Source organism: Corapipo altera, unplaced genomic scaffold (assembly GCF_003945725.1).
Source record: "Corapipo altera isolate COAL_440 unplaced genomic scaffold, ASM394572v1 24b, whole genome shotgun sequence".
Lineage (NCBI taxonomy): Eukaryota > Metazoa > Chordata > Aves > Passeriformes > Pipridae > Corapipo > Corapipo altera.
The window spans coordinates 7,214,738-7,230,678 of record NW_020884888.1 but is presented as its reverse complement, the minus strand read 5'-3'; the positions used below and the strand labels follow the sequence as shown (position 1 = coordinate 7,230,678).

General features: G+C 39.6%; 1 protein-coding gene across 6 annotated transcripts in view; it reads right to left on the bottom strand.

The window, feature by feature from the left end:
• The window catches only part of EPB41L4B (erythrocyte membrane protein band 4.1 like 4B), a 171,825-nt gene that overhangs the window by 43,495 nt on the left and 112,389 nt on the right, over nt 1-15,941 (bottom strand). For 5 of the 6 annotated variants that reach the window (XM_027644031.1, XM_027644026.1, XM_027644028.1 and 2 more), the window contains 2 exons: nt 12,945-13,070; nt 1,956-2,023 (listed from right to left, as the gene is read on the bottom strand). In XM_027644031.1, the coding sequence (XP_027499832.1) occupies nt 1,956-2,023; nt 12,945-13,070 (194 nt within the window). The remainder of the gene's footprint in view (nt 1-1,955; nt 2,024-12,944; nt 13,071-15,941) is intronic. The other variant, XM_027644027.1, reaches the window with a different exon arrangement.

Here is a 15,941-nt window from a genome sequence, read left to right as displayed (position 1 = left end):
AGCTTTGCAGCCAGGTTGCCATCCTTACCTCATACTGAATAATACTTCACCTCACAAAGCAGACAACTCATTTACAGTTCACCATGATGAAACAGGAGAAAGCCTATTCCAAAATGTGAAATAGAAAGGCTTTTCTATAGATACCTCAGAACCACAGAGTATTCTGAGTTGGAAGGGATGCACAAGGATCATCAAGTCCAACTCTTAAGTGAATGGCCCACACCAGGATCAAACCCACGACACCGGTTTTATTAGCACCATGCTCTAACCAACTGAGCTAATCTCAGATGGTATGCAGAAGTTCAGCAGAAGTGATTAAGGAAAAAAAGTCTGTAACCACATTCCCAATCACACAGGGCTATACAACCAGGTTCTCTTCAACTGCTTCTGGAAGTGACTGCCAACCCAACCAAGGGTGTTGTGGTGGAGACAATATATGAAATCCTTTTCTATTAAATAAAGAAATTGGTCAATTTGCCACGTACATCATGAATTTTCTTAAGAAAGAAAAGAATTTTCTTAAGGAAGTTTTGTAGAGGTCTAAGAAGAACAAGATCACAGAAAAAAGTGGGTGATTCTAAATATCAAGTAGACTTTGCAGACTCTTGGACAAACAAATGAGAGAATCATGGCCTATTAGGTTAGAAATTACAGCTTTGCAAGATAACTTGAGATGAGAGAATGGGGAGCTGGGAATGATAGCTGCACTGCAAGCAAGCCAGTCAGTGCCATGGGAAGCAAAAGTATCCACACTTGTATCTCCTCCTGCCTCAGCACCACCAACCATCACTGTTGTTCTTGTCTAGGTAGCTGCTTTCACTCAGCAAACAGCAACTCTGCTAGTCCAATGTGATCAGAAAGGAATTTCTGAATGAAATGTTTTTTGGAGACTAGTGCTGATTTATCACTTTATAGGATAAAGTGACATTTGAAAAAAGGGTTGACAAATTTTCACAACTATAAGTGCTTGTTTTTGAGTTCAGGATGATTTAATTTGTCAAATATAACTCAATACTCCCCTAAACCGGAGTTTTCTACAAGATACTTAAATGTCTACTTTCAGTTGCAAGAGTCACCATCAGAAAGTTATAAAGTTAAATCATGAGATGACTAGTGTTCTAGTCCATATGTATATTACATATACAGAAATATATATATATAAAAAGCATATACACTACAATTAGCTGATTAACCGCCAGTGTGGTTGCCATGCTTTACATCTGTAATATTTTTCCATCAAACTCTCAGATTTTGACACTAAGGGTGTCCAAAGCGATGGCACTACCGTACATATAGAGACAGGCAATTTCCAAATACACATACTGTAACCTCCTTTCTAATCACCTGCTGAAAGACAGCATACTGTCCCACTCAAATAATGTTTACAATTAATATGCCTCTTCAAAATGGCCACCCCAAAAAAGAAAGACTATTATCCACTATCAACAGACAAAAAGTACAATCAAAAGTAGTCACTACTGTCTAAAAATGAGCCATTTTTCCAAAGGGTTTACCAAATACCTCTTCTTCTTCTTCAAAAGACCTTGCACAAATAAAAAAAAATACAAACACAAGGATAGTCTAGTTTGGACATCTAGCACATTTCTGATATAAAAGTTAAGAAAACAGACTTATTTTTATATAAGCTTTTCTAAGATTATCACTAGACCAGATTCCTTATCTTGAGATTTTCTAATTTTTTCAGGTATATACACTCAGTCTGATCTTTGAAGCTGAGTTTTTATTAATTCTTAAACTGTACCTGATATATTTGCAAAAATTAAGCACTGTTCTGGCAACCACCTTCTCCTCAGGTCATTGCTTGGTGAATTTTACACAGCAACTTGGAAATGAGCAAATTGAACTGCAACAACAATTCGAGATAATGTTTGGAAAATGCCTCACTATATCATGCATTCATTTGATGCTTTCCCTACGGACAAGAAGCAACAGACCTTACATTAGGGTCCTGCAGGCTGGAGGTCTTACTGGGATTTACAAAAGAGGTCTCTTCTTTCACAGCCTGTAAAAAGAAGGAGTCAAAGTTTAGTACAACATCCCCACACACTTAGGATAATACAACAGTTTACTAAAAAAGTAATTCCTGTAAGCACCCCAGAAAACTGCAGTACACAAAATGCCTACTCTGCCCAGTTTTAAAAGGCATAATCTTCTTGGTTTTTCAGCTTCTACAGTTGAGATTCACTGTGATGAGCTACAACGTACAATGCGCAATATGCAGGGCAATACTGTTAAGGAAGAGATTGGATAGGGATACAGGAGGAGAAAGAACACTGACACTTATGGTTCCTCCACAAAGCATTTGAGCAGAAATAATAAAAAATCTACAAGGGCAAGCATACTGTAGTTGAGTTGTTCTTTTAATTGAAGTAGAATAAATATTCATGCAGTATAATTAAAATAATAATGTCAACCTTTCATTTAGTTTTTTCATTCAGTCACTGAAATACACAACCCCCTACATATATTCACACTGTACGTAGAATTCATGGAAAATATCACCCACTACTGCTCTCCTGCTAAATTACAGTCCTGTATCTCACATACCATTTGTCTATAGAGTTGAAAATACTAGCACTGCAGAATAACTTACATGGAAATCGCTTTATCACCCAGAAAATGCCCAGTTCAGGCAGGTGTTGATATACTCTTCAACTGAGATGTAGTGTTCAAAAAATCATGTGTAAATGCCAGTGTCAGCACAACAGTGCACCCCTCCACAGAGACTACTGGCTGAAGACACAAGAGTGTCTCCAAATCAGTCATGGACTTCTCAAATTATGACATCTGCATTTTGCTAGATGGATAGAAGGGAACTAATAGGGTCTTACAACAGAGTGATTTTTCAGTGTTCAGTGTCTGAACCATAGTATTTGAAGGCCATTGGTCCAGATAAAATTTAATCAAATGTGCCAGTCTAATCCTCTCAAAAAAGGATGAAACAGAGTTATTCAAATCCATCAAATCCAAATCAAAGGAATTTACAGGCATGTAAAAATATTGCAAATTTTACAAGAGACCTTCCATTCAATATTCCATTTGAGGGTACTCATTAGAAACATTAGAAACAAAATAAAAGCCAGGTTTCTTTTATACCTTAGCAATGAACTACAAAAATAAAAATATCAGTAGGGATACTCAATACTCAAGGAAATTGCCCAAGCTGTGATAATTTTAGGTTTGTTTCTCCCTTGTGCTGGAAAGAACAAAACCCTCATTGCCACTTCCCAGATCATTATTTACCAGATCATCAGCCATGGTGGGAACAGACTGTTCCAGCTTGTACACACAATTAACTGTAGGGGCAATTAAACTGAAACCACTGGGAGCCTGATGGAAAATGAACTCTATCCTGGGCCTACTCCAACCCAGGCAAGTACCTGAGGTTATGAGTTAGACAGCATTTTGTGATAAGTCCCTTCATAGGAAGTCTCTCTCTTCCTATCAGAGTTGTTGTATCTTGTATATTGATACCAAGCCCACCATCAGCAGAGAGGGAACCCTCTGAGCTTCATGAGCAGGTTTGTCCCTCTCCTAGGGGGCTAGTTTCCACCATTGTAACTCAGTCACCAAATGTTTTGCAGCTAAGGTTTTCAGTGAATTAGTGTCACATCATAAATAACTTCCGGATCAGGAGTGCAATTTCTAAATTTTAATAAATTCACAGCTTTAAGAAATTCAGCTCTCTCTAGAAAACTTTTTTTACTGGTCTTTAAGTAGCTCTGTATAGCACACTGTTTATTCAAAACCTATTGCTTTCTTGAAAGAAAATGTTAAGGACTTGAGAGAAAGCATTGAAAATCGTTCCTGGCATAGATGAGCAATGGAAGTAATATTGCTTTGTTCTACTGAAATTATAATGCTTTTTATAAAGCTGTTTGGTTTATGAAAGCTGTAAACATGAATGCAGCTGTCAGAAACTTAATACACAGTCTCTTCTTCAACAGGGATGTCTTAACAACATTTTATTGTTAAGCCTGTCAAGCTAGCTGTTTATTATGTGTCAAATTGGCTATTTTTTAAAACTACAAATTTTACTTTATTCCAATTTTCACCAGATTAATTGATATGCATTTTAAGATGCACTTGAAAACAACAATAGAAAAGAGAATGCAGAGATCAACAATGCAATGCAGGGGTTGTGACCAGTAACCAAATGATTAAAATTCCACCTACTTAAATGCTATAAGCCATGGATCTCATTAGCCAGTTGAGAGGGCTTCACTGTACATTAGTCCCTAATGGCTGGCCCTTGGTTTCTTCTCAGCTCTGGGAATACATTACTGCTCTCTTTTGCCTTCTCTGCATTGGAAGGCTAAGCCTGCGTCTCAAGAACTCATATATTCCTAAACGGCATGATCAGCATCGTGAGGAATTTCTCTTGGTAGTAATTTGCTTCATTATTACTCATGATTTAGAGAACAGAAAAGACTTCCGTACCCACAAGTAAGTACTGCAGACCAATGAGCAAGTAATCCCACTCTAAACTGGAAGGATAGAGGAAGCATGGAGAGAAATGGAGAGGCCTAAACAGCCTCAGGTGATGAGGCATGACCTCAGAGTACCACTGGGTGTGCATTGACAGGTACATATAAATAAGGATGGGCTAATTCTTCTCACTCTATGCCTCTTCTCCCTATCTGTGGATGAACAGACATGGGAAAATGTTATACCTGCAAACATGTCTGCAAAGGGCTTCAGCCTCAGAAACTCTACCACTCTTGCTTCACTTAATGGCTTGTTGGCTTTTGGTTTGTTTCTTTGTTTCAGAAGGAGGTCAGTAAATTATCAGGTGGCAGCATGTTTCTTTTATTTTTCCTCTTAACTCCGCAAATCACACTCACTAACCACACAAGGACTCCCTCAGCCTGACTGAAAAGATGTGACTGTAAAACAAGGTTTATACTAGTACACAGCTCTTACAATATAATTCCCAGATAGTTTGCTTTCATTTGAAAACAAGTGCACCTGCTAGGGCCAGGATTTGGATTTCCATTGCAGAATGCAGTGGAACAAGGCAGTTAAGCCAAGGCTAGCAGGAGGTACCTGCTGGTGAATCTTCCTACAGAACAGGGTAGAGGCCATCACCCACTGAAAGCCCAGCACTGAGCTGCATAAGGACAGAAGCATGGACATGCTCAGATCTCTTTAACAAAGGCAGATTCTCCCCTTACACAAAGACTGCTGCTCTGAGAGGGAGAGGTTTCAGAGCATAGAAGACATTGAAACTTCATTTATGCATAAGCAGATTCATCTACTAATTACCCAAAGAGAAACAAGCTGTCTCTTCTGGCTAACAGACTGTAAACGAAACAAAATTAAAGGTTGATACATTAAATCCATCCACACAATGCCATTCTCACACCAGGGCTAGAGCAAAAGAAAAATTATTAATATTCCACATTCATATGCCACTAACTTTCTGGATGGTGTTAGAAATAAAGGGAAAGCATTACTTTATCATACTAGAGACAAGAAATATGCCTGGGCAGCAACGCCATTGTAAAAGCTCTCTTCACAGATGATTGCTAAGAAATACTGGTTTCATCAAAGGATGAAAACAGAAAAGTATGTAAGTAATACCTAATTTTGCCTACAGCTATCTAAGCAAACCTGCCTGACACTTCTCAGAGTGCATTTCAGTGCGCTCCTGAACACTCATAACCCCTGCTGCTGTCCCAGCAGACAGGTCCTTTGGAGTCTTAGAGAGGGGGCAGATGCTCCAGGGATGCTACACCAGAGTCTGCTGAGCTTTCCAGAGTGGGTGGGAATACTTTCTGCCCTCTGGGAGCATCTCCATGTATGAATTCATAAACCCTGGTGGCTGGATTTGCCTAGTGAACAGCAGTTCTTTCAATTTTCTTCTGAAGGAAGAGTTAGCCCCAGGACGATAGGGAACAGGACCTCAAAAAGGGAATTGGTTGTACTAGACTTGTACCAAGTGGGAAAAACCAGGAAAGACAGAACTTTGACTGCAGCCTTCTGTGATTCTGCACAGACAATTAATTCTGGCTGCAACTGTGGGCTGTTGGGCCTCCAGCAAGGCATTCTGCAAGTGGTGGGCCTCCAGCAAGGCAAGCAAGGCTGTGTTCTTCATACCTCAAGCAAGCACCTTGGGAGCTAGTGCCCTCTGTGTCTCTCCTTTATAACAAGGGGCATTGCTGCAGCTCTCAGCTCTACTGATCCAAAACAGGAATACCTTGCATAAGCAAAAAAACTGCACGAAGAATTGGATCACTGCAGCCAAGGAGGAGTATCAGGTTCTCATCTGAGAAAGACAAGGGTCTGGAAGGTTCATATGAAACATATGATGGCTCTTATTCAGCAATTTCACAAAGTTGTCAATTGCAGAAAGGAAGGGAGAAGAACAGAGCTTTCACATGTTTGGAGATCTTCAAAGGCAAGGAAGCAATTACTCTCACTGCAGCAGCCTGGAAATACTTCTCTGTCTTGGATCTTTCTGAATCTGTAATGATGCTAAGGAGGCCTGAAGCATAGTTGATTTTTCAGCTCTTTATCAACATTGTCATTTGTTAGCCATGCTGAATGTTGGCTGATCTCATCAAATAATACAGGCTAAGCAACATATCATCAGGAAGAATGCTCTGCCAAGGTAAACCTATCTGGGTGATTCAATATGTCAAATGTATCCTTTCAGGTAGAAAAGTATCATGGTTATGTCTCTTGGAATCAGACTACTCTGTTTTTGTACTTCTGAACAAGGCCGGGCACCACAGGCTGTGGCAGGGCTCTTACACAACGACCCAATTAACAGCACTTGTCTCATCATGTACTAGCACTTACAGACATGCCAGATAGGAGACATAGCTGACATATCCACAATGTGCTGTCAGTCTTGTGATACCACAGCCACATTTGCCTCCACTATTCCAGGGAATAAATTAAATATTTCCCTTCTCCCACATTCTGTTTATCCAAATCCTCCCTCCCCTTCTGTAGCTCCACCAAGGCTGCTGCATCATTTCCTCAGCTCCTTCCCTGATTTATCATTGAGGTATATGCCCTGAGGTATCATTGCTGGCACACTTCTAATAAGCTGCCATGGATCCCATATTGATCACACACTAGCAAAATCTTGCATTTTTATAGCTCTGACAGCATTCATTTCCTGTAGCCTCACTTTTAAAGCTGAGCAAACCTGTTTCCTCATAGCAACTGAAACACAGAATTTGAAGCTGAGCCATTTTTAAATTCCATTGTTATGAATAATTATAACTGACATGATGTTGCACTCACTGCTGTTCCAGTCCAGAGTCCCAGTATAGTTGCTTCTTTTTACCTAGCCTGAAATTTGCCAGTGAGTTTATTGCTCATCCAAGTGGGTGACTAACAGCAACAGCTTTAGCAAGGAAGTCATAATGTACATAAGGAGCTGTGGAAGCTTCCCCCACAGCCCGAACACCTCAGCTGTGACCTGTTATACTCACATAATGTCAGTTCTGATCTCTGTGCAAAGACTGTCAAGTTGTGCCGTAGCTCTGTGCTGTGAATAAGGACAGGTGGAGGGAGGGAGAAAACGAATGAGAAGGAAGCAAACAGCATCTAATTCATGATAGAAAGATGTTGAAATATTGGAAAAGCTGATCCTTTCATGGTACTTCAGTCAACATCTAGCGAAAGCTAAGAATTCCTCTGGGGATCCAGAAGGATTTGTTTAAGTCCTATTATAAGAAAGACCACATAAGATCATAAATCCTCAAGTGTCTTCCCCTCACCTACTCTATTTTTGTTCATGACCTGATTAGGGTTTGAATCCAGAACCCCTTAAGTGAATAATGCTTCAAAGACCCAGCTTACATAAAGACAGTGGATTTTTTCTAGAAATACATGGCAAAACCACCTGAACTTTGAGGTTGACAAGTCCTTACAACTGAATCTTTCCTTAAAGGAGACAGAACACTGAAAAAGACAAAGAATCATCAAAAATGTAGCTACAGACAGACTAGCACTGTGAATCACCTGACTTGTGCACCTTTTCTACCATCAATAATGCATAGATCCAAGTCTCATTTACATTTGCAGCCATGGCTTGGGTCTACATGGAGAGTACAGGCTGCAGGATGACACATGTACCCTGCGTGTCCTGAAATACTTTCTGTGCCACAGTCCAGTCCTTTCCTCAAGGTAACTCTAGACAGCACAAGCAACCTGCACTTACTCACATATTTGCAGTACTTGAAGCAAAATGGCATTATATTCAGCCTGTACTTATTTCTAGGACAGGGAGGAAAAAGAGAGATGACTATCGACCTGATCTAAAAATTTACATGTGTATAAGCTTGTCAAGATAGTGTGTGAAAGGGGTTAGAGGATTGAACATCTCTGTTCAGTGTAAATGACCCTTTGTTTACTGAGAATCAAGGTGGGGGGAAACAACTGCTGAGAACCCAAACCCAGCTGATAGCAGATACCTCTCACCAGCCAAGTTTCCATCGGGGTTGATAAAGGAGAAGCAAATAGGATTTTGTATGGTCTTTGTGAAGAACTCTGCATCTCCAAACCACCTATTCCCACCATTTTTTTCTCAGCAAACCCATAATGTCCAGTGAGGAACAGCTCAGTAGTAATGTCACATCTATTTGTCTTCCATAAACTGCATTAAAAAAATGTACCTTCACAATGAGCTTGGCCTTCCCTCGTCTGCAGAAAAGGGAAAGATGAGAGTGATGCAAAAATCAGCTGCAGTAAAAATCTATGAGAAACAGGATCCTTCTCTTTGCTAACCAGCAAGACGTACATCAACCGAAGGATTTAGGAAAGGCTAGGTAACAGGTGGAGAATACAAACACCACTTGTAGAAGACAGACTACTAGAAAACAGCACACACTGCTTGCCAAAATAAAAAGCCCTGCTGAGATAGCTGTGCATTTGTTCAGGAGCCTGTGCTTAATTTTAAGGATAATTAGGATTTGTCTGAAGCCAGAGTGGATATAAATAGTAACTGAAACCTGCTAATATCTTTCCTCCATCAGTTGGGCCCTGAACTGTTTGGCAAAAGGGACTCTTTGTGATACTAACAAGTCGTGTCTGCTCAATCACAGCATATCGGCACTGACTCATGCAAGCTGCAAAGGGGTTTTAAATGCCAGGGAGAGCTGGTCTTTTGTATTGTTGCAGCTCCTTACTGCTGCTTTATACCACTCCCTCTCAAATGAAGAGCCTGGAATAAATGCAAAAAAAAAAAAAAAAGAAGAAGAAAAAGATATGTCAGCTGCTTCACAGTGGTTAGAGCTCCCCTGGAGCTTAATTATATGGGAACTGTGACATGCAGTCTGTCAGCTAGAAGGTGGCAGATCCCTGTGGTACAGTTTGAAAGGTGTGTTGTGAAACACTATTTGTTTGCTCTAGACCTATAGATAACTGTATGGCATGCCCTGTGCAAACCACAGCTTCCCACAGCTGCGTGTGGGTTCCTCATGTTTGTCACCTGTGGTGTCCATGGCAGTGAGTTCCTAGATTCATGTTCCAGCATTGCTACGCACACTGCAGTTTGATTCTCCATTTAGCTGAATGACACATAAATATTCTCATCTTCACCAAATAAAAAAACCCTCACTCATGTTAGTATCCTACTGCTCTGTAACTCTAAACCACAAGCAGGGCTAAGTGATCAGCACCGTAACCTTACAAATTTTCGGACTCTAAGTTAGGGTCATAACTAAGGGAGATGTATTGCCCCCTAGGAATGTGATAAACAGCCCTCCAGCATAATTCTGATCTCTGACGCAGCACAGAGATCATATTCCAGAATGTATTTGCAAATGTATAGCACCATTTCCCCTGTTTTTATTTTTTAAATCATAAGCACTAAAATCATTAATTTCTAAGGCTCTCTCTTGTGTTGTGTCTAGCTGCCACATAAAAAGAAAATGACAAAAAATTTCTGTCCCAGTTTATATTTTCCATTTGTAAACATTTACTCCATTCTCAGAATTAACAAGGAACAACTTCTTCTACTACATGCAGGAGGAGCCTTCATAAACTTGTCAAATCCTGATGTTAGTAGCATATGGTATTGAAAATATTCCTCCTGCTTGGAGAGAGAGCTGTTACAAATATTTCAAGCAACAGTTTGTAGATATGATTCTACAGTGCACCAATATTTTTCTCATACTTTTACATTTAACCATATAGTGAAAACACCTCATGGAGTTTCAAGAAGGATGAACAAGACCATAGATTTTTGGGGTCCTTAAAAGAATATTTCCTTTCAAATACCATATGCATAAGACAGAGCCTGGTTCCTTCTTCTTCATTTTACAAAGTAGAGGAGTGAATCCTCTTTTTTCTTTTTTTTCCCTGTGCTATCATGAAATATAGGAATAACTGCTGCACATAAGGAAAATCAGACTGCCTGTCTTTTCAGCTTAAGGAATATAGGCTGTGCCTTACAGAGCATAGATTGCCCTGGCTGCCTTGCAAATTGAAATATGACAACACAAAAAACAAGAGATGAGAAATTAGAGTGTTAAGCATAAGGCCAGAAGGCAAGACTTCTCAGGGATTTAATATGGAACTGGCATCAAAAGATGAAATCGGTCAGAGGATAACATCATTAGTCCTCCAGATATACTGAGCAGCAGGATATGTCAGATGGGGTCAAAGAAGGGCAGGATCACCGCCCTGAGGGAATACACGGAGTTAAATGGTTGTCTTTCATGAAGAAACCTATTCCTTATCTGCTCCCTCAAAAGGATTCTGTGTCTCTGAACAGTGTAATTCCATCTCAGCTCACTTTTCCCAGATGACTGAACTGTCACTGGCTTAGCTACCAGTATTCAGTTAGTTGTCTGGGGGGGTTAGGGGCAGGTAGAGAAGATAACTGGGTGGTTTTATGGTATCTGATACAGTGGTTTCCTGGGTCCTCGAGTAGTCCCCTTCCCTCATCCCATTTGCTAGATGATAGATGGTGTGTTTCTACTCATTCCTTCACCAGGAACATTTTTCCTACTCTTCTAAGTGCTTGTGTAGCCACAGCTCCTTACTGTAACAGCTGAACATTGCCTCGTCTCTGCCTGCTTATTTTTGCAATGTATCTGAGAAGGGTAGTCTTTCATACTTGACAGGAGGGGAGCTCAAGTGCAGAAAAACTCATCTCTAGTTACAGAGGTAATTTTGTGGGTAAGCAGGTAGTTGAATGGGGATTTCTAAGATTAAGGTACATCCTAATTTCCTGGTTATAACTCTTAAGCCGTACTTTGTTAGCACTGAAAGCTTCAGGGATTTCAAAATGTATGCCATTATTTTTCCACAATATATACTATCCTGTAACAGTCTTCTTTCCCCTCCTTTCCCTGAAATAATAAGACTTTTCTCATTGAGGCCAAGTCTACAGACAGCTACTTAATCCAATCTGACTGCTAAAGCCTTGTGAAAAACAACACAGGTAAGAGGGAAAAGAGGAATGCTCAGTTTGCTCTGAAACTTATTTACAACATAGCAGCAGCTAAAGAATACAGTTATGGAAGAAAAACCAACCTGCAATGTTTTCCCTTGGAAAGCCTCAGAGTGAAAAATTAAGGCAGGGTAGGTCAATTGAGAGATGCATACATTAAGCACATTTTCTATCTTGCCTTAATAATGTTGTATTCTGAATGCAGCAGCACACACTGCTTCCAGTCTTTAACTATCCAGTGAAACATGACCATTAGGCATATTCAGGAGAAAATACAAACATGAGAAATATACCATGACATACTGTAGAAAAGACACAGAGGGTAAACCCAAGGGCAATCAAACAAGAAATATGCTGTACAAAACACAGTTGATATAACACAGAATTCAGAGGTGAGAGAACAGCTTTAAGCAAAAACTAAAAGAAAAACACTCAAACAACTCCTTCCCCCTCATGCTGCCAGATTTATGGTTTCTGTTCTTGAAATCTAGGGCAGTCAGAATAACCAAATTTTGATACTTCCTTAGGTCTAGCTAGACTAGATGTAATCTAGCTCTCAGATGACAGATCTGCCAGGGAACAACAAATACACAAAAGTGACTGTTAACAAAGTCCTTTGCAGGGCAAGTTGACCTGGCATGTTATTGTGAAAAGAAACAAAGCAATGGAAACACCAACATAATTTGTATTCAATAAGAACAGTATGCTCAAAGATACCACAGAAGCTTACCCAAAGAGTTATAACAAATTTTCTGCCTCTACTATTTTTCCTGAAACATTGTATTCAGCTTTATTTTTGGCACCAATAGCATTATCTTTCGTCCACAAATTGCACTTGAAAAGAATCACACGTTTTAGGTTTCACATAGATTTACTCCTGATTGGAAAATTAATTTTTTACAGTCATGCCATTTAGCATCTCTTTTCAGTTGCATGGCATCATTAAAAGACTCATAGTGTTTTTGAAACAGGATGTATCCAGCATTAACAGTAATAAAGTAGGGAAAATGGAAGCTTAAAATTCTGTTAAAAGTACACAAATAAGTAAGAACACAATGTACTAGCTAACATTTCACATTCAGACATTTAAAGTTAATCCTTTGAAATAAAGGTTGAATCTGGATGTATAGATATTATTATTAGAACACTCTTAACCACAGTTTCCATGAATGATAGGTAGGCTCAGAAAACTCCAGAGGTTACTGTTTCTCAGCTGCAAAGTAAATAAAATCTACAGCGACAAAATCAAAACATGGGGACTTCCTGAGGCCATCTTTCCTGTTTTCTCAGCCTCCCTCAGCTGTATTAATCATGTTAAATGACATGATTCCTGCTTCCATCACATCAATCAGTTTGAGTTACCTGTAGAAACTGCAGAGTAGTTAGAGAAAACTATGTCAGTTTCTCTTGAGAGAAAGTAAGGTACTTCCTCAGGAACAATGTGATTCTGGAAAACTGGTGAAAGCTATGACAAAACTAAAAAGGTGAAGTATTAAACACAGATTACCTGGGCACCTACTCTAAAAGCAGCTTCCACTTGAGCTTTGAGGATGTTGCACTTCATATGGTCAGGTACAGATGAAGGTGACACAGGGGCATGAAGAGTCTTTTCAGATACCTTCTTGTCTTCACCCTATATTTAGTAAAAAAGATAAGCACAGTGGCATATATTAGAAAGGTAAGTTTACAAAATGATCAAAGGTTTAATTTTTACTTGTAATAATTTGATTCAGCAATATTGGATAAAACTTCCATGTTCATATCCTGATAGGTACATCTCAGAAGTTTTCAAAATATTTAATGACTTGATACTATTTTCAAGACAGGAATAGCCTCAGGGAAGTCTGAGTAATAGAAGCAAGAAACTGATGTGGAGTGAAGATACATGAAAAAAAGCCCAGCCAGGCCCTGGAGTGGTTGCCTAAACCTGTGATCACACTGTGGAAGAAAAGTATTATTTCAAAATATCCCCCAACAGGCAGAAGAGAGAACAACACAACTATAGTGAACCCTGACATCTTACATCACCTTTCAAATGTAAAGCTTTGCAAATTTAACCAGAGGGATCTGAAGTGATTTCCACTTAATCACAAGCCCAGCAAAATCTCTGTCATCAGAAAGAAAATAAAAATCCAGGGAGTTTAAACATTGCTGCTGCTGTTTCCACTTGATGTCAACCCCTTACCTATGCAGCAATCTGGATGAGAAATTGTAGCCTCAGGACAGTTAGTTTAGTGACCTGCTCAAACATGACCTAAAGGTTTTGTGCCTTAAACAAACTATATTCAGCAGAAATGCCAACATGAATAAACTTTCCATGCATAAAAGGAAAACAAACAAAAAATGAGACAAATACTAATGTATCAACAAACAGAATGAATGAGACCAGGATTGTAAACATGAACGCTTAAACAAAAGCCTGTAATATGTGACATATTTTTAAAGAATAATTGGGCAATGGCATAACACCCATTGCAAACTTTCCTATTCTTCCTGTAAATAAGACCTGAATTATAGATGAGTAATAGCCTAGATTATGCATTTTCCACTCTCATTGCTGAGAAGAGTGAGTGGTTGTATACACCCAGATAGAACAGATATATAATGCAGTCATTCAGATTTCAGGCAAAACAGGTACAAGGCATCAGTAAACCAAGTCCAGTGATCTTTGAGGTTCACCTCTGTTGAAGTATTTCAGGACAAAACCTATTTTTTTCAGTTTATTTTCAGTTATCTACTAAAACTACCATGTGATTAGTTCTCTAACTTCAAAATATGCCTCATTTTTCCTTCCTTCTGCCCTCCCTATGGCATCCCACTGGCTGAAGGCAACTACAGTCTTACTGACTCTTTTCTCAGGTCCTTGAACAATCACAGAAAAATGGGAACATCAAGATTCTGGGGACACTTTCAAGTGGAGCAAATCACAAATGCAACTGTGTTGCCTGAGGAAACTGTTCAGCAAACATTGGGAAGGGAAAGAGCCAGATCTCTGCAGAACTCTATTGAGACTACAAGATATTTGTATGTATTCAAAGTTGGTCTAGCAGACTTCTGCATCCAAAATGCCATAGCTGCCAGGTACGACTTTGAACAACTGTCTGTTAAAAGACTGCTCATCATGAGATTTTTTTTTCTCTGGTAAATTTCTAATAATTCTTACATGTTTATTTTTCAAGCTACATTTACTTTTTTTAGAGGATGATATTTTTGGATTTTTCGTTCTCCCCACTTTCCTCCTAAGGGAAAAAGAAAACACATAAAATGAAAAGTGACAGTATCTAGCTGGAGCAACTTAGTCATCTATTCAGTCTTGAGTATAATAGTAGTTCTGGCAAGCATATGAAAAAAAAAACAAAAACCATGAAATATTTGTTTGCCAAGGCTGCCTTTTCTGGGCTACTCATGCAGTCGAGATGTGGAGATACTCAAAAGGATGAAATTAATTGTAAAAAAAGCATAACTTTTACTTCACCAATAGTCTTAGTAGCCAAAGAGAACTACTTCACATTTTAAAAGGGCTGCTATCACTGTTAACTTTTAAGTGTATTGATGTCTAGCAGCAGAAAGAACAACACACTAAGTAAGCAGTGGCATTTATAAAGGCCATGCAAAATCCCACCTTTAACACTGGATACTAATTAAACATCATTTTAGTCAAGCAAGACTAAGGAATGGCATTTTACTAGCTAAAACAAGACAACTAATGCTTGTTTAGGAAACTAGCTTGTTTTGTAACTAGAAAAGTTCCAAAGTCCCATCTATCTATTATTCAGATGGTATGGATATTTTTCAGTCCTTATGTTCTCCCTCCACTGCCCAATTTTCCCACACTGACCAAGAGGAAGATAAAAGCTCCCAGGGCTACCCTTTAGCTGGGAACCCTCAAAAGGTCTCAATCTCCTGCTGTATTCAGGATTATGCCAGACGACTCCATGTAATGGACATCCCCAGTATGAGATCTGATGTGCAAGTCTCACATTGAGATTTTCATAACCTGAGAGGTCCAAACGCTGATGCTTGCTGACCTGGCTGAAAGGGAAAGCTGCTGCTGCTAGAGGGGACACACTTCTTAAAAGCCATTTCTGGGTATTCAGTTCTACTTTAGCCCTTGCTTGGGCCACACTTTAGGGGTTTCACATTCAACTGAGCAAAATTTGCTTTGCTTGCACTGCAACAGGAGCAGCAGTACCTTTAGTGACTGGTCACACATGAAGAGCAGACATTGCTGCAATAGCCGCTCGGCCTCGTCCTGCTCACCAGATGCTGAGCCAGTAGCTGAAGGCCACCACGACCCCCTGCCCCAGTGGAAATGCTGACTGCACACAACCCCCATATGGGGCTTGGGAGTGCTGGATCTGACCCAGATCTCCTTTATCTTCTGAACATACGTGAAAGGCTGCTTTGCCAGCCTGCCTTGGCAGTGAAGGACTTTTCTGCCACAGTGTAGCATATCCTGAATTCTGCTCTCCCGCAGCTGATTAGCTGAGATTATTACACACAG